At 42.6% G+C, this 18,230-nt stretch overlaps 1 protein-coding gene across 2 annotated transcripts in view; it reads left to right on the forward strand.

The window, feature by feature from the left end:
- Positions 1 to 18,230, forward strand: part of MKNK1 (MAPK interacting serine/threonine kinase 1) — a 45,576-nt gene that overhangs the window by 16,908 nt on the left and 10,438 nt on the right. For both annotated transcript variants that reach the window (XM_084852606.1, XM_084852605.1), the window contains exons 7-9: positions 6,609 to 6,682; positions 12,854 to 12,958; positions 17,128 to 17,183. In XM_084852606.1, coding sequence (XP_084708732.1) covers positions 6,609 to 6,682; positions 12,854 to 12,958; positions 17,128 to 17,183 — 235 coding nt within the window. The remainder of the gene's footprint in view (positions 1 to 6,608; positions 6,683 to 12,853; positions 12,959 to 17,127; positions 17,184 to 18,230) is intronic.

An 18,230-nucleotide genomic window follows, 5' to 3' on the forward strand; every position in this document is an offset into this window, starting at 1 on the left:
GATGTTGTGCAATGTCAGAAATTGTATTTGCTTAGAACTTGCCCGCCACCCACACTTTTTCTTGGTCTTTCAGGCCCAAATCCAGGTGGGAAGGATGGAGTGCCTGGGACCAGCAAGGATGCCCCACATTGTCCTGGTCCTGTATTGCCTTTTGAAGCATCTGAGCCTTACTGATTTACTAGAGGACTGCTTCTGTGAGTTGATCCATGACAGTTTGTTGCTTACATATGTAGCTCTCAGAGGGGTTAAACAGTGAGATGGAGCCCTCTTCTAGCAGTAAGGTGATATGCTTCATAAGGCAATACAGGACCAGGACAACATGGGGCATCATTGCTGACAAAGGAAAAGTGTGGGTGCATGGAGGATGGCACATAGAAGCCCTCTGTAATGGAATTCCTCTGAAAACACTGGAGTACTGGCAACGTTCCAGCTTCATAGTGTCAGGTTTCCCGATTCCCCCAGCGCACACACTCAGGTAGTCTGACACTGGACACCCAAATCAGTGAGATTTCTTTACTGCAGGAAATCCCATGGCAAAAGCTTAATGGTTACACTCTTCAGAAATCATATAGCTGATGGTCAGTAGCAATAGGCTCGATGTAATTCCAGAACAGTCCAAAGCTAAACACCGCTACCATGACTGAGATCCACAGTGTGGATTTCTCCGTTGCCATCTCCACAATTCTGAACACATGGGAAGGGACTCTGGATTCCTGGGTACCTAACCCAGACAATCCTTTCGTGGTGCTCCAACCCCGGACGTGGAAAGGGAATGATTCCTGGAATGAACCCATCAGGCAATCAGAGGATAACTTCTTTTAAGGCCTAATAACCCACAGCCATAGAGAGTCCAACTTTGAATCTTTTGCTGATAACTCTAGGCTACATGGTCAAGGCCCATCAAGATCAAGGGAAGGGCTTGCCCACTCATTCAAGGAGTTTCAGGCTACTGCTTTTGCATTGGCAACTCCACGCTGCATGAGTTCTGGCAGAGGGAAGTCCAAAAGTCGTAGATCAAACCCAGCGTGCCATACACTGAGCTGACTACAAACACAGATGCACAAGCCACAGCTGTGAGAGTTCGAGTCTATGAAAAGCCTCACAGTACTTTTCATGGCAAGTTCTTAACAATCCAAAGTTCCAGTCCATGTGCAGAGTGCCTCCAAAAACCCAGGTGATGATGGTTCCAAACAGAGAAGGCCTCTGGCAATGAAGACGAGATGTTCCTAGCAAAGGCTGTTCACCTCTGCATCAGCTTAAAAGCGAAGGCGTGACTGTAGGACACCCCCTCCAGATCCCTTGACAGACACGGGCCTTTAGCCTTTCAGCAAGGCCCCTGTCTGAACAGGGCGGCACTGCTCAGCCCTCCAGCAGTGACGCTTCAACCTCGGCGACCCATCTGCAAACCCCACTCCTCCTCTGTCAGGTTCTCACAGACAGCCTCCCTGCCTGCCATGGCCAGACCAGCAGGTGGACAGGGAGTTGCGTGACTCTCCCTGGCTCTGCCTGAGAACACTAACAGGGATAAGCTCACACAGATTCTGACATTCCAGAAACTGAATAGGCCCAAGCCATTCCAGGCTACTTCTAATCATATTGGATTCCTGCAATGAGCAGGGGGTTGGACTCGATGGCCTTGTAGGCCCCTTCCAACCCTACTGTTCTATGATTCTGTGATTCTAAATCCTGGCTATAACCTATAAGCATGTATTACGGAGACCTGGTTGGCCGACGCTGCTGCTCCAACTCTAGCAGCCATTTGTCCAGCTGGATTTTCGTATGCACAGCAGCCGAGGGCTGGGGATCGGGGAGGGGGAGCGGCTGTTATCTACCGAGAGTCCTTGGTCTTCTCCAGACTCCCTCTCTGGGAGACCAAGGTTGCTGAGTGCATGTACTGGAGGTTGGGCCCGAAGGGCAGTCTGGGGATTCTGCTCGTGTACCGTCCACCCCGCTGCACGACTGACTCCCTGGCCGAGGTGCTTGAGGTGGTCTCTGATGTATGTGTACAGTCCCCTAACTTACTGGTGTTGGGGGACTTCAACGTACATTCAGAGGCCATCTTCACAGGAGCACCTCAGGACTTCATGGAGACCATGGCTTCCTGGGAGCAGCACCATATTCTAACTGGGCCCACCCATGTTGCCGGTCATGCACTAGAACTTGGGTTTGTTTCTGGAGAAGCGGGGAGTGATCTGGAAGTTGGGGGTATATCCACCCCCCCCTTGTCATGGTCAGATCACTATCTGGTGATGTTAGACTTCTCGGTTCCACATCCCCTCAGCAGGGGTGGAGGACCCATTAAAATGGTCCGCCCCAGGCGTCTTATGGATCCGAATGGATTCCTGAACGCGCTTGGGGATTCTCTGGAGCATGCCAGTGGCCACTCGGTTGAGACCCTGGTGGGTGGCTGGAATGCCGTAATCACTGGGGCATTAGATTGGGTGGCTCCAAAATGCCCTCTCCCCTTGAACAGGGCTCGGGCTGCACCATGGTTCAATCCGCAGTTACGAGCTCTGAAACAGTAGGTGAGATGGCTAGAGTGCTGGTGGTGGAAGTCTCACTCCAAAGACAATCAGACACGGGCTAGAGCTGTATCTTCAGCCTATCATGTGGTGGTGAAGGCAGCAAAAAAGGAATATTATGCTGCCTCCATCGCGTCTGCAGAGCGCTGTCCCAGGAGGCTGTTCCAAGCGGTCCGGAGCCTGGTCGGTCTAGTGGCTCCGGAACCACTGGAGCATTCTAAGTCCTCCTGTGAGGCCTTAGCAAGGCACTTTGCAGATAAAATTGATCAGATTAGGAGTGTTACTCCGCACGCTGTGGATACAGTTAGTGAGCAAGAGGCGGCCTGTGGCAAACCGGTTTTGTGGGATCGGTTCCAGCTTCTTCCTTCTGATGAAGTGGACAAGGTGCTTTCATCTGTAAGGCCGACCACCTGCTTACTTGATCCTTGCCCATCTTGGCTCATTATGGGCTGCAGAAAGAGACTGGGTGAGGGGATTAGGGCGGTGGTGAACGCCTCCCTTGAGGAGGGAATGATGCCATCAGCCCTCAAGGAGGCAGTGATAAGACCGCTCTTAAAGAAGACCTCCTTGGATCCCCATGTTCTGAACAACTTTTGCCCAGTCTCAAATCTGCCATTTTTGGGCAAGGTGATTGAGCGGGTGGTGGCGATGCAGTTGAAGGCACACTTGGAAGAAACCGATTATCTAGACCCATTTCAGTCAGGCTTCAGGCTTGGGCATGGGACAGAAACAGCCTTGGTCGCCTTGGTGGATGATATGAGGAGGGCTCTGGATAGGGGTGAATGCTCCTTCCTTGTTCTCCTCGACCTCTCAGCGGCTTTTGATACCGTTGACCACGGTATCCTCCTGGACTGCCTGGGGGGGTTGGGCATTGGAGACACTGTATTGCGGTGGTTCCGGTCCTTCCTCTCTGGTAGGTACCAGGGGGTAGCACTGGGAGAGGAGGTTTCGGACCCGTGGCCACTCACTTGTGGGGTGCCACAGGGTTCCATCCTCTCCCCAATGCTATTTAACATCTGTGTGAAGCCGCTGGGGGCTATCATCAGGAGGTTTGGGGTGCAGTGTCATCGATATGTGGATGACACGCAGCTCTACCTCTCGTTCAAATCCTCACCAAGGTTGGCCATAGAATCCCTGTCCAAATGTCTGGAGATGGTGAGTGGCTGGATGGGGAGGAATAAGCTGAAGCTGAACCCTGACAAGACTGAGGTACTTTTGGTGGGAGACAAGAGGAGGCTGGGGGATGTTGACCTGGTGTTGAATGGGGTACGGCTACCCTTGAAAGACCAGGTCCGCAGCCTGGGGGTCATTTTAGACTCCCAGCTGTCCATGGAGGCTCAGGTGTCAGCTGTGAGCCGGACAGCGCTGTATCAACTCCATCTGATACGGCGGCTGCGCCCCTTCCTTCCTGACCATCTGCTCCCATCGGTAGTACATGCCCTGGTCTCCTCTCGTTTAGACTACTGTAATGCGCTCTACGTGGGGTTACCCTTGAAGACAGTTCGGAAGCTGCAGCTGGTACAGAACGCGGCAGCTCGCCTGTTTAAAGGCAGCCGCCGGCAAGATCACATCACTCCAGTGCTGAAGGAGTTGCACTGGTTACCAGTTGTTTTCCAGGTCAAATTCAACGTGTTGGTTTTGACCTTTAAAAGCCTATATGGTTCTGGCCCAGCCTATCTTAAGGAGTGCCTCCAGCAACACCAGACAGGCCGCTTAACAAGATCAGCCTCGGATGGCCTTCTCTCTGTCCCATCAGCCAGGACAGCTAGACTGGTGGGGACGAGGGAGAGGGCCTTTTCTGTGGTGGCCCCCACTCTGTGGAACTCCCTCCCTAAGGAACTTGGTCATGCCCCTTCTTTAATGAGCTTCTGCCGTGCATTAAAAACGTGGTTGTTCAGGCAGGCATTTGGGGTGGGTTAGGGTATTTTAGAAAATGTTTTTATTGTAGAATTTTATTGTTTTAAACTGTTTTATTGTATGCTGTACATCGCCCAGAGTGGCTGGGTGACCAGCCAGATGGGCGATTAATAAATGTAGTAAATAAAATAAAAAATCAACAAGGCCCACTGCACTACTGAAGCTGGGCCCTGACACATAGAAACTGAACATGCCCGACATAGCTTTATTAGTAGTTGATGCCATAGGTTTTCATGGGGTAGAATAACCTTAATAGCTTTTGAACTGCTGCTCAGAATTTCACCAAACCAATGAAAGGCACACCACCTCAACAAACCAGAATACACATCAGTGGTTTTCACCAAAATCTGAAAGAAATATGCGATACACCTACAGCTTGGAAAAAAGTATAAATGTGTCAGTTTTCAGCACTTTAAACTTCCTCTACCTTTGGCAATTTTTATCAGATCAGTTTGAAATTTTGAACAATTGCAGACCTCATCAGGTCATGGATTTCAAATTTTTAATTCAACAGGTGCCATAAGCAGTAAAACGTTGAGGCTTATAACGGCCAAACTTTTTTTGCAACTCACCTTGGAACTCATCTTAACTTTAATATGTGTACTTCACAGTAAGGTGTACTATTAGTATTATTATTAGTTACCATTTATTTCTGTTTAGATTGATCATTCCTAGACAATTATAGTATTACTTTCACTTTAAGAAGTTGGCTAGGTGATGGCTGTAGCCCCTACAGTAGTTCCGCTTACTATCTAAAATCTTAAGCCAATTCCCTTATCATATTCCACCCCAGTTAACTCACAGACTGTTTTAGAGGGCTTTGGAGGAAGTGAAGTTCACTGCACTCAGGTACTTATTTGACTTCTCCCAGGACTTCACCTGCAGTCTTCAATCTGGACCAACAACCGCTGTCACCTCAGGTCCATTGCAACCTGCTGTCTTTCTGGTCACAGCTTCTTCCTTAAGGTTGTCTTTGGAGTCTCGTACTCCTTGCCTGCAGACCTTTCCCAGCTATTGCCTCAAGTGATTTCAGATGCTGGGTTGGTTCGTCAGTCTTCCTTTAGCTCTTAGCCGTCGCTGCTGCTGCTCATCTAGACTTCTAAGCTGCTTCTGAGTTGCTTCTTGAATTCCATACTGTACATCACAGTCCATCAAGGACCACCTGACTAAGCCCCGACCAGTGTTGAACCTGTCCTTGTATTCCCTCCAACTAGGAACCTCCAGCCAATCAACTCATTTTTGGTGGAATTCCACATCGTGACTGGTCTGTAATAATGGACCAATAGATTTAAATGGAATGTCCACAAACTGACCAGTCGTTAACCCAGCGTTTCTGATACCACTACTCCTATTTTAAAAGGCAGGGACCTAACTTGACATAGGGCCAGTTCACACAAACAAATAGCCCACTGTGGCGCATGCTAGTAGCATTTTGCATATTCAAGCCATGACCACAGCTTGTGTTGTCTGGACCCAGGGACTGTGGGTTATGTGAGGGTTAATCCTCACATTACTCATGGTCTCCAGATTCAGACAACATGACAAGCTGCAGCTGCTGCTTTAATATTCAGGATGGTGCCCATGGGCACTGCAGCTTGTTGTGGCTTAAATAAGCCACAATGAGCCACTTTGATCATGCAAATCCAGTCACTGTCAACTCACTGGAACTCTAAGCATCCGTGACAGTTTAACCATCACTTGGCAGACTGCCAACCTAACCTTTATACTTTGTATTTCTTCTTTGGTCCTAATCAGGAGTAAATGATCCCTTTTTTCTTCATCCCACAGTTAACCATTCATACAACATTCCCTGTCCATAATGTGTGATGTTAACTTTTAATTCAGGTATATGTAGTTTCTTCACGAAGCCATTCATATTTTGAGGTTCAAGAAAAGTGTTTTCACATTAATTACAGAATTTAGAAGTTTGCTATTCATTCAGTTTAATTGCTAGTTAAATTAAGCCTAGTAAACAAAAGTACATTTTAAGTTTTGGAACTGAAATAGTGGGGTCCACTTAATGAAGGTTGGACATGTAATAGTTAAATTTTATTTGTACTGATTTTTGCTGTGATTAGGAGATTTTGATAATGTTCTCTGTGTACTTTGGAAATGATGTGCTTTTTTATATAAAGAAAAACATTTAACACAACATATCTTTTTTTTAAGGAACATTTTGGAATTAATAGAATTTTTTGAAGATAATGCAAGATACTACCTTGTCTTTGAAAAACTGCATGGAGGTACATATCTACATCACTTTTTTGTAATTAGTTTGTTACTGCATTAATTTAAAAGCTCAACTCAGAGAAAGGAGCATGGTGAAAAGACAACAGAATTATTTTCTTGATGTGGTATCAAAATGGAGCTCAGTGGTAGAGCACATGCTTCTGCATGCAAAAGTTTACAGGTTCAGCCCTTGGCAGGCTAAGAAAGAAGCTGGGATATAAATTTTAATAAATACCCCTTCAGAGGAATAATTTACATTATGTCATGGCAGGGGTATGCCATATGATCTTAGAAACGAAGTTATCTTAAGGTGGAAAAAAGAGCACATAGACTTTGTATTTCTTGCTTGCTGTGATATAATCTGCAACTTGAAAAACACAATTTGCACTGGAAAGAGTGTGTAAATATTCCTCTAGAATTCTAATCAGATATACATGGATTTACATTTTAAAGATCAGAGGGAAGTGATCTTTATTGGGTGCTATTTGAGAACAGCTCAAATAGCGCCCAGTAATAGTTAATAGTCTTCAAAAAATGTAGGAAGAAAGCTGACTATAAAGCGCGATGTCTATATACTAATGCCCAGAGTATGGGAAACAAACAGAATGAACATAAACTCTTAATACAGGAGGGAAATTATGACTTGATAGGTGTAACTGAAATTTGGTGGGATGACTCCCATGACTAGAATCCAGCAATTGAAGATATAACTTGTTCAAAAAGAACAGAAGCAACAGAAAGGGAGGTGGAGTTGCAGTATATGTTAAAAATACATATCTCTGCACAGAAATACAGGAGAAATACACAAATTACTGATTTGTGTTGCTGATAACTTCCTCCTACAGAAAGTAGAGGAAGGAACTAGAGGATCGGCTATCTTTGACTTGATCCTAACTAAGAGAGATGACTTAGTGGATAAAGTAGCAGTTACGGGAAGTCTGGGGGAAAGTGACCATGTTATACTTGAGTTCTTGGCTCTAAAGGAAGCAAAAGCTGAGTGTAGCCTAACTTGTATCCTGGATTTTACGAAAGCTGATTTTAATAAACTCAGAACAATGATCAGTAAGGTCCCATGGCAGACGACTCTGATGAGAAAAGGAGTCCAAGATGGGTGGGAGTTTTTAAAAAAGGAAATTCTCAAGGCACGATTATAAACAATTCCAACAAGAAAAAAAGGTGGAAGACAACAGAAGAAGCCAATGCAGCGTCACAAAAAGCTTAGAGATAACCTGAAAACAAGAAGGGACACATATAGGAAGTGGAAGGAAGGCCAAGGCACAAAGGATGAGTACAGGCAGGTAGCACAGAATTGCAGGGATGGCGCCAGGAAGGCTAAAGCTGAGAATGAGCTGAGGTTAGCGAGGGATGCCAAGAGCAACAGCCACATTTTTAATGCATGGAGGAAGCTCATTAAAATGTTTTTATTGTAGAATTTTATAATTTTATTATTTTAAATTGTTTTATTATATGTTGTACATCGCCCAGAGTGGCTGGGTGACCAGCCAGATGGGCGATTAATAAATTTAAGAAATAAAATAAAATAAATCAACAAGGCCCACTGCACTACTGAATCTGGGCCCTTTTTTTTTTTTTTTTGCAAAAAGGAGGAACCTGGGAACTACAGACCAGTCAGTCTGACATCAATCCCAAATTCTGGAGCAGATGATAAAGCAATCCATCTGTAAGCACCTTGAAAACAATGCCGTGATTACCCGAAGCCAACATGGATTTGTCAAGAACAAATCCTGTCAGACTAATCTGATCTCAGTTTTTGGATCAGGTAACCTCCCTTGTGGACTGTGGGAATTCTGTGGACATCATATACCTTGACTTCAGCAAAGCTTTCAACAAAGTGCCCCATGATCTCCTGATTAGCAAACTAGCTGAAAGTGGGCTAGATGAAATAACTATCAGGTAGATCCACAGTTGGCTACAGAATCGGACTCAAAGAGTGCTGGTCAATGGGATTTTCTCAAACTGGGGAGAGGTAACGAGTGGGGTACCGCAGGGCTCAGTCCTGGGCCCACTGCTCTTCAACATGTTTATTAATGACTTGGAGGAGGAGGTGCAGGGAATGCTTATGAAATGTGTGGATGACACAAAATTGGGTGGGGTAGCTAATACCTTGGAAGACAGAAACAAAATTCAAAGTGATCTTGGTAGGCTGGAGTGCTGGGCAGAAAACAACAGAATGACATTTAATAGGGATAAATGCCAAGTTCTGTACCTAGGAAAACAAAACCAAATGCACACTTACAAGATGGGGGATACGTGGCTCAACAGTACTACAAGCAAGAAAGATCTTGGAATTGTTGTCGATCACAAGCTGAATAGGAGCCAACAATGTGATGTGCCTGCAAAAGAAGGCAAATGCTATTTTGGGCTGCATTAATAGAAGCATATCCCGTGAAGTGCTAGTTTCCCTCTACTCAGCACTAGTTAGGCCTCATCTGGAGTACTGTGTGCAGTTCTGGGCACCACACTTGAAGAAGGACGCAGACAAACTGGAGAGGGTTCAGATGAGGGCAGCGAAGATAATCAAGGGACTGGAAATAAAGCCCTGTGAGGAGAGACTGAAAGAACTGGGGATGTTTAGCTTTGAGAAGAGAAGACCGAGGGGAGATATGATAGCGCTCTTCAAGTACTTGAAAGGTTGTCACAGAGAGGAAGGCTAGGATCTCTTCTTGATCATCCCAGATGCAGGACACAGAATAATGGGCTCAAGTTACAGGAAGCCAGATTCTGGCTGAACATCAGGAAAAACTTCCTGACTGTCGAGCAATACGACAGTGGAACCAGTTACCTAGGGAGGTGGTGGGCTCTCCCACTCTTGACGCATTCAAGACGAGGCTGGACAGCCATCTGTCAGGGATGCTTTGACTTGGATTCCTGCATTGAGCACGGGGTTGGACTCAATGGTCTTATAGGCCCCTTCCAAGCCTACTATTCTATGATTCTATGAAGTGTATGAATCTGTTTTTAAGAAATGTGTGTTTTTCTGTATTAGAACTTCTGCAAACATTCAAAGCTCTACTCATAATAAATAACCCTTCATGCCCAAACATTTAATTATAAGTCTTTATAAACTTTTCTGTGGATAAACAGGTAAATATATAGGGATAAATCTGATAACTTGGTCCTTAATCATGGCTCAACTTACCTCCCCATAAAGAGGCTTAACTTGATTTCCTGATATACTGAAAAACTGTCTATAAAAGTCTATAGAGATGACATGCTCTATTCTGGTAGGTTTCAAATCTCAAATGTTTGTAGGATGATCCAGAACTCAGACAGGAAAATTGTGCTCACATTTCATCTTGGGATTTCTGTTTTGTCCCCAGTTTTAATAACTTATTTGTGCTGTATCCCAAGATGAAAATATTGTTGAACACTAGTACATGTTGTCATACTAACGATTAAAATAGATCAAGCAATGACCATATCCTGCAAATGAGTCCATAAAATCTCATTGGTCTGGCAGGCAATTCTCAGAGTCTTTCGATGGTGGCTACAGCTGCTGGTTTCACACTGGATGTTTGCTACATCGCATCAGAAATTTGCTTGCTGTGCTGATGAATAGCAGTTGGCGTTTTGCCAGCCTTTTATTAATCCTGGTGGGATGTTAAAGTGCACAGACTTGAGTGAGCCTGATGGAGAGACTAGCAGAAATCTTGACTCTTACATTACTTTCTAATTAAATGCAAGTTTACTGGGGTGGTGGTGAAGAGTTGAATGGCTGGCTTTCAGAATCACAGTAACAAAAAGGCTCTGGCTTCTCCAAAGTCAGTGTGCTTCAAAAAGTCACTGGTCCATTGTGCATTGCTATAAAAAATGTTACTTCAGTAGTGCTAAAAACTGTCACTAAATATGCTGCTTTCTTGATCACAGCCTGCCTCTCTGTCTTAAATGCCACTTGGGTTCTCTTACTTTCTCCTGTTCTATCCAACATTAGGTATTAAACATGTCAGAAAGCATTTTCAGAATGCTGAAATACATTTAAAATATGTATACTGCAATTTTCCAGTTTCAGACACCAAACCAGTGTACAGTGTGACATAATTATCTATAAAATCACATTAACAAGAAAAAAAAAACATGATCAAGATCCTTCTATACCTGCATAACTGTAAGTGTGCGACACTGGATCTTGCCATTAAGGTCATGGAATATACAGAAATCTTGATATTAATTGGCATTAATATCTTTTAGATTTCATGGTTGTAGAGAAAGGCGCGCGCGCGCGTGTGTGTGTGTGGTAACTGCTAAAGGTGCAGAAAGCACAGGAGGAATATGTCGTGTTTTTGCAGTTTGTAGACAACCACCTTTCTCTAACCTGGTTCTCCCCATATGTGTTGGGCTGCAATTCCCATCATCTCTAGCCAGCATAGCAATTGACCATGCTGGCTATGGATGATGGGAGTTGTAGCCCAACACATGGGGGAACCAGGTTGGGAAGGGTGGTATATCCATCTTCCTCAGCATGGCCACTCAGCTCTTTTGTTTGTTCTTTTATACCAAGTGGAATAAATTTGGATAATAAAACCTAGACAAATATGCCTTATGTACATAATTTCTATTAGTACTGAACTCTAGACTTTTTGAAGGAAATACACTGTCTACCTTCATCCATGCATATTTAATACACTGTCTACCTTCATCCATGCATATTTAATAAAGTTAGCCTTTATTAATAACGTTAGCCTTTACATGTGTTTAAGCGCCATGCAAATTCTCATTTCCCTTAGAATTCAATTTTACTTTTGAATTGTGTTACTGCACCTTGAGATTTTCAGTCATTGCCTACTTCAAAGACTCTGCTGATGCACATGTACCAGATATGATACCCAGATAATATTGCCCATTGGCTGGCTGCCAATTTACTACCAGGCTAAATGTAAGGTTTTGGTATTAACCTATAAGGCCCTAAGCAACTTGGGACTGGGATACCTGAGAGAATGCCTTCTGTATAAACCTGCCTGGCCTCGGCAATCACCCAGAGACCCTTTGGGTTATGCCACTTCTTGCAGATGCCCATCTGGTGACAACCAGGAAGAGGGCCTTTTCTCTGGTAGTGCCCGCTCTCTGGAATACCCTCACCCCAGAAATAAAACACGCACCAGCTGTAATGTAATCCAGGCACTTCTTAAGCCTTATTTTAGTCACCTTGGCTTTTGATGATTTGTAATGCCTGTCATTTTAATTTTTTGTTTTCTGATGGTCACTGGTTAAATTTTACTATATTTTAGTTACATTATATATTTATGCTTTTTTATTATGGTTTTAATGTTGTGCTTGGCCTGGATATGTTTTACAGGTCGGGTGATATAGAAATATTTTTGAACAATTTTTAAACAACATTGGGTTTCTTAGACTTTTAAGGCAGATTTCCCCAACCTGGTGCCTTCTGGATGTGCTGGGCTACAACTTCCATCATAGCCATGGTAGGTGGGATGATGGAGTTGTAGTCCAACACATCTGAAGGGCACCAGAGTGTTTTAAGGTGTTCTGATAGCCAGGGGAAGTGTTTGTTTTGGGAGATTGATAGAGATATAGATGCAGCAGGATAGGAAAAATTTCTGCATGCCACCTGTGCTGGTGCAAAATTAGTCTCTGAAAGGGTTCTGAAAAGGTTTGGACACTCATGGTTAAACTTTTGATTTTGCTTCCATTCAAGATTAAGGCAGTAATCCTGTATGTACTCTTGAATTAATCCTGGTTGAATTTAGGACTTGTGGCTCAGTGGCAGAGCACATGCTTTGCATGCAGGATGTCTCTGGTTCAATTCCCAACATCTCCAGGTAGGGATGGAAATACTCCTGACTGGAGAGCCGCTGCCAGTCAGTGTCGACAATACTGGGCTAGATGAACCAATGGTCTGACTCATTATAAGGCAGACTCCTATACTCCTGTGTTCCTATGACTTGGTTCTGAATAAACATGCGTGGATCAGGCTGCACATTCTCTAACCTTTTACTGAGCTGTGAAATTGTTGGCTGTTACAGCAATTGCTCTACAGTAATTACCTGTGGCCCTGTTCAGGTTGAGATAAGAGCAGTGCTATTCAATGTGAATCTAACACATCTGTTCACACTACAGTTTCTGTTGGATGTTTGGTGTCTAGAATTGTTTGCTTTCAAGTAGCTCTGTCTTTTTAAAAAGCACCTGCTTGCCCTTTTTCTCCACAGGCTCTATCCTGGCCCACATACAAAAGCAAAAGCACTTTAATGAGAGAGAAGCCAGCAGGGTGGTGAGAGACATTGCCTGTGCTCTGGATTTTCTGCACACAAAAGGTAAAAATATGCATCCTCCATTTTACCAGCTCATTAGCCAACAGCCTTTGGACCAGGCAAAGTCGGCTAGTATAAATGAGAGATCAGCATGAAACTTGCGGTGTTTCTGTGTTTATTTTTTTTTCCCACACAGGACATATAATAACTAGCACAGGGGCTTTGGTGCTACTGTTGCTGGCTTTGTGTTATGGTGACTATGGTTAGTGAAGAGATGAGCACAGTCCCTTTGTGAGTTACTGGGCTCAGACATGATGATTCAGTGTAAGCCTAATGGTATCTGGAGAAAATGAATAGTATTTGTAGTACTGACTTCATGCTTTAAGATGGCCATTGTGTCTGGTAGTCAAAGTTGTAGTGTGTGAAAAAGCATAGACAGCTTGAACAACCTTTTCAAGCTCTTAGGGGCTGGTGTGGGTCAAATTATTTAAGATAGAGCATGACTTATCCAATCTAACATCTTATGAGCAATAAGCTTTTAAAAGGTTCCAGTCTATTGCTGCAAAGGTTCATGAGACCAGATTTTGGGGTTTAGTTATAAAAGTAGGCTATGTATGCGTAGCTCTGGGGAGGCAGAGGGAATTGCCACATTATTTGTTATATTGACCAATTTAAATACATGCAAGATACAAAATAACTTCTGTCAGCTTTGAGAAAAGAGGTGCAATGTCTGCAATATCCCCCAAACAGCATATATTTCAGTTGGTAAGTACCCTGCTATCACAAGATGAACGGCAGCTTTTTTACATGTACAAAATAAGGGTCAAGTGTGTTGCTGCTGGAGTTACAAAGCGAATAATATATTTTCCTGGATTTTTAGGTATGGGTTTGAGGTTATTGTATAACATTAGTTGGTGGTGGCTGCTTGGTTTTGCTGTAGGTATTTTATTCTATTGTACCGTATACATGGTCAATACTTTACGCATTACCTTAAAAAACCCTGAAATTTCACAAATCATCAGCAATTGATTCCAAGATGAACAGCTTAGGCTGTGGAAAACTAGCTTGAGAAACCATTTCCATAAAACATTTATGCCAGACATGGGCATCTTGCTCTTTCATCTCCAGCAGCTTCTCTTTTTGATGTTTACTCACTTAAATAAGTGCAAGCTAGAGGAAAGATCATATGTTTTGTTTAATGAGAAAAAACCTGATCAATAAAAGCTGACATGTTTCTGCTTTGTCTAGTATTCTGTGGTACCACTGTAGCAACAACTCTCTAGTGTGCAGCAAAGTTAATATTGTTCCATTAGAGGGCATAGATATGGATGGTCTCAGATGGCTAGTCTGCTAGAGAAATTGATTTGTGGAAATACCATTGCTGAGTTGAATAGCTTGGCTTGTGATGGGGGAAGTGTTTAGAAAACAAATACTGAAGCAGAGAAGCTTTGTTTGGTGTGGGCTACAGCTTACAGTGAACAACAACCGGGGCAGACTAAAGGAGAAAACAGCAGGGCTGCGGGGGTGTTTATTTCTTGAAGTAATTGGAGGGGGATGTCTGCCTGACTTAGGCTGAAAAGGAGTAAGCTTCCGAGAGAGGTCATCGGGAGTTTGTGGGGGCTGGTGTCATCAGAATGTTGATGACATCCAGCTTTGTGTATTCTTTCCATCTGACTCTGGGGAAGCTATGGAAGTGCCTGAGATCTGTGAAGGACTGGATGTCTGCTAACAAACCGAAGCTCAGTCCAGATAAGATAGAAGTTCTGACAGCAGTAGTAGGAGACCATTTGGGAAGAAATGTTCTAAATATTCTAGATGGGGTTGCATTCCTCCAAAGAAGCATATGCACAGTTTGAGGGTGCTCCTGGGTCCAGCTTTGTTCCCGGTAAACAGATGGTGGTTGTGGCCAGAGACATTTCTGCCCAATTTCTGCACCAACTGCAGGTTTTCTTGGAGAAGGCAGACTTGCCACAATTGCCACATGTCCTAGTTACTTCTAGGTTAGAATACTGTAGCATGCTCTTTGTGGGGCTGCCAGAAGCCTCAACTAAAGCAATAGCAGGAGCCTAGTCATAGAACTAGGTAGATCTACTGCACTGGATCCCAATTTGTTTCCAGCCTCTATTATGCTGCTAGTTCTTGCTTTTAAAAGCCCTAAATAGTTTGTGACCTGAAGGATTGTGGACTTATCCACACACTGAGATAATCAAAAGAGATCCTCTACACATCCACCCTGTGAAGTGTTGAGAATGGGGTGCATCATCGGGCCTTCTCATTAGCAACGTTCAGCTTATGGAATTCACTGCCCCAAGATGTTCAGCTCTGTGGCACTTTGAGTACAAATGTCATGTTAAAAGGTTCTATTTGAACATATTTTTTATGTTACTGTTTCATACTATGTTGCCCTGCTCTTTCTTTGTATGGGGTGTGTCTATGTGCACGCGCTTGTATTTTGTAGTGGTGATGTTTGACTTAATTGTTTTTATTGTTTTGTTACGCTCTTAAATTGATTGTCAGCCATTCTGAGGATGTGATTTGAGTGGAAGATAGGGGAGGTATGCATATTTTATAAACAAATACACAGTGAACTAGAAATAATGTAAATACAACTTGGTTTGGGATTCTGTGGTTTGCTTATTTTTAAAGTATTCATAGAGCACGCTCTATTCTGCTTAAGAAATGATAAAAGCACTAATACCCCAAAGACTGCAAGCAGTTGCTAAAATTATGTTTTGGGAAAGAAGCTACGCAGCAGGAAGAAATGCTTTTAGAATTATCTCCTGTAATATCTCTGACTTTCTCATTTAGTTTGTGGTTCCACTGTGTAGCATTAACTTCCTTATTAAACAATGGTGCACACAATATTAAACAAGAAGCTGAAACATTTATTTTGGTTGACACTTAGGCATTTTGCTGTTTGTAAACTGATAGACTTCTTGGAAGGGGTGAGAGAGTTGATAATACTGTTTCAGCTAGCATTGTTTCATTTCGCTTTTGTAACATAAGACTCTGTACCACAGATACTTTAATCATGCATAGCACACAGAAAGATCAGTTGTGTTGTTGTTTCTAAGAAGCCATTAAACCATATTTGAAACATGGTTTATTTACACAAACCTACCTTAACAATGGTGCTCAGTTGCTAAGTTTTAAATGACATATTTATATAAAAAGAATGTTTACCTTGAAATCCAACAGGTTCTTCCTCTGTAGGAAGTGGGGAAGAAAAGATCTAAGGGAGTTATTTTCTTACTTGAATTGAGCCAAGAGGATAGCCTCCTTCATGCGTTAAGTCACATGAAGAGGGCCACACAATTAAGAGGTCACTGGGACTGTGCTGCTGGTTCACCCTTAAGGTCATGTGCCTTCTTTCTGCTCATGTGTTGGGCATTGATATGTGCAGCCTTTGTGTGTTGGCTTCCATGTGAACTGGGACCCCAGTCATGCAGGTTTCCAGTTCCCATAGAACACACATGGATGGGAGAGAGCAAAGACACCACGTGGCCTCACCCCGATGCCCCTTTAATCATGTGAGTCCTTCCTGCCATTACTGTGTGAAGGGGGTTGGTGACTGGCTTATCCAAATGATGGCAGAAATTTAAACATGAGCATAAAGACAATTACATAAGAGTAAAAAAAAAATCCCAGTGTTTCATACACAAACGCTCCTTACTGGGATATAACAAGAATATAATTTAGTCCCTCAGATAGAAAATACTATACTCTTATACTGTGACCCTCCTGCTAACATTATTGTACACATTTTGTTTTGTATTCACTTCTTAAATGTCCAGATGAGGATTCCCCGTGGAGGGTTAAATCTTCCCATTGAAGCCCTTTTTCATGTTACCACTAGTGTCATGAGGACTGCTACAGAATGGCTCCTTTCTAAGCTGCTTCGAAATATCAGACGCTCATGTTTACATGGGAGGGGGTTATGCCATTACTCCATCCCACATGGGTATCACCCTTTCCAAACAACATATGATTAGCAGAGGCAGAGGAAGGAGCCATGATGTGGACTCTACCATATGACTATGCTCATCTAGGGCTTATCAAAGACTATTCACTGCTGTACACCTGAGCAGTGTACAGAAAAATTGGTGAGCACTTTGATTAAAACTTCAGTCTGTTTGTAAACAACAAAAACAGAACACTGTTACACAAGGTTTTTTTCATGTTTGACATGACTCTACAAGGCCTGATGCATTCTTCTCTTTGTGTTACCTTAGGTATTGCTCATCGAGACCTAAAACCTGAAAACATATTGTGTGAATCTCCCAATAAGGTAACTGCATGCTTTATAATCCCTTTTTCCCCATTAGGTGGTCTTCAGGATTGAGTTCATCATTTTAATGATGATGAGCAGGGTGAATGCAATTCGATGATTTAAAAAAAAAAATGTAAATTGGATTTTAAAGTTGAAATCAATTAAAAACATGTAGTAAATGAAATACTAACTTTCTACCTTAAAAAATAACAGTTAGAATTAAATCATATAATGAACATACTAACGCTAACTTACAGATTGATAAAATGAAGTTACTTACCAATCAAACATGCGCATTAATTTTGGTTTTTCATCTCATGAAAATAGTCTGTCCAGCCTACCCACCAGCTCTTGCTTCTTGAAAGTTCTGGGATTTCAGGTTCTCTGAGTAAAGTCACATGTGCAAAGACATAGCCTAGATAGGATTGTTGTTCTCTGCTCATATGATGATGGAGTTGGGCCAAGCAAGGCAGAGGAGTTAAGATGATATAGCAGGGTGGATAAAAATTAATGCTTAAAATAAATTTTATTTTTATTTTTTCTAATACTTTTTATTCTACTTTAATCTTTATAAATGAACCAAAGAACACCAACAATATAATCATCGTCTACAGTTTCCAACTTTACAGTATTCTTAAGAGGACCCCTCAATAATGAAATAAGGGGGGAAAAAGAGAGGAAGAAAGGAGATAATTAATATAAAAAGGAGAGAGAAGAGCAAAGGGGAAGGAAACAAAAAAGAAAAAATGCAAAAAGAGAGGAAAACAAAGCAAAATATAAACAGAAGTTTACATAACAAACTTAAATTTAAGCTACATTACACATAAATTTCAAATATCACTCTACTTAAATATTATACCAATCTTACAGGTCAATACAGCATAAATAATCAATTTCACTATTGCGCCTTCAGGCTTATAACAAAGAAGAAAGCTTAGAATTCATTTCTTTTATCTTTTTTAAAAATATCTTTTTATTTATTTTATCTTTATAAATGAAATAAACAATACCAAAAATACGGACAACCTGATCAATACTACAGTTTCCCAGCAACACAATATTCTG

This window comes from Heloderma suspectum, chromosome 4 (assembly GCF_057233095.1).
Source record: "Heloderma suspectum isolate Gila_16-S chromosome 4, 16-S_ref, whole genome shotgun sequence".
Taxonomy (NCBI): domain Eukaryota; kingdom Metazoa; phylum Chordata; class Lepidosauria; order Squamata; family Helodermatidae; genus Heloderma; species Heloderma suspectum.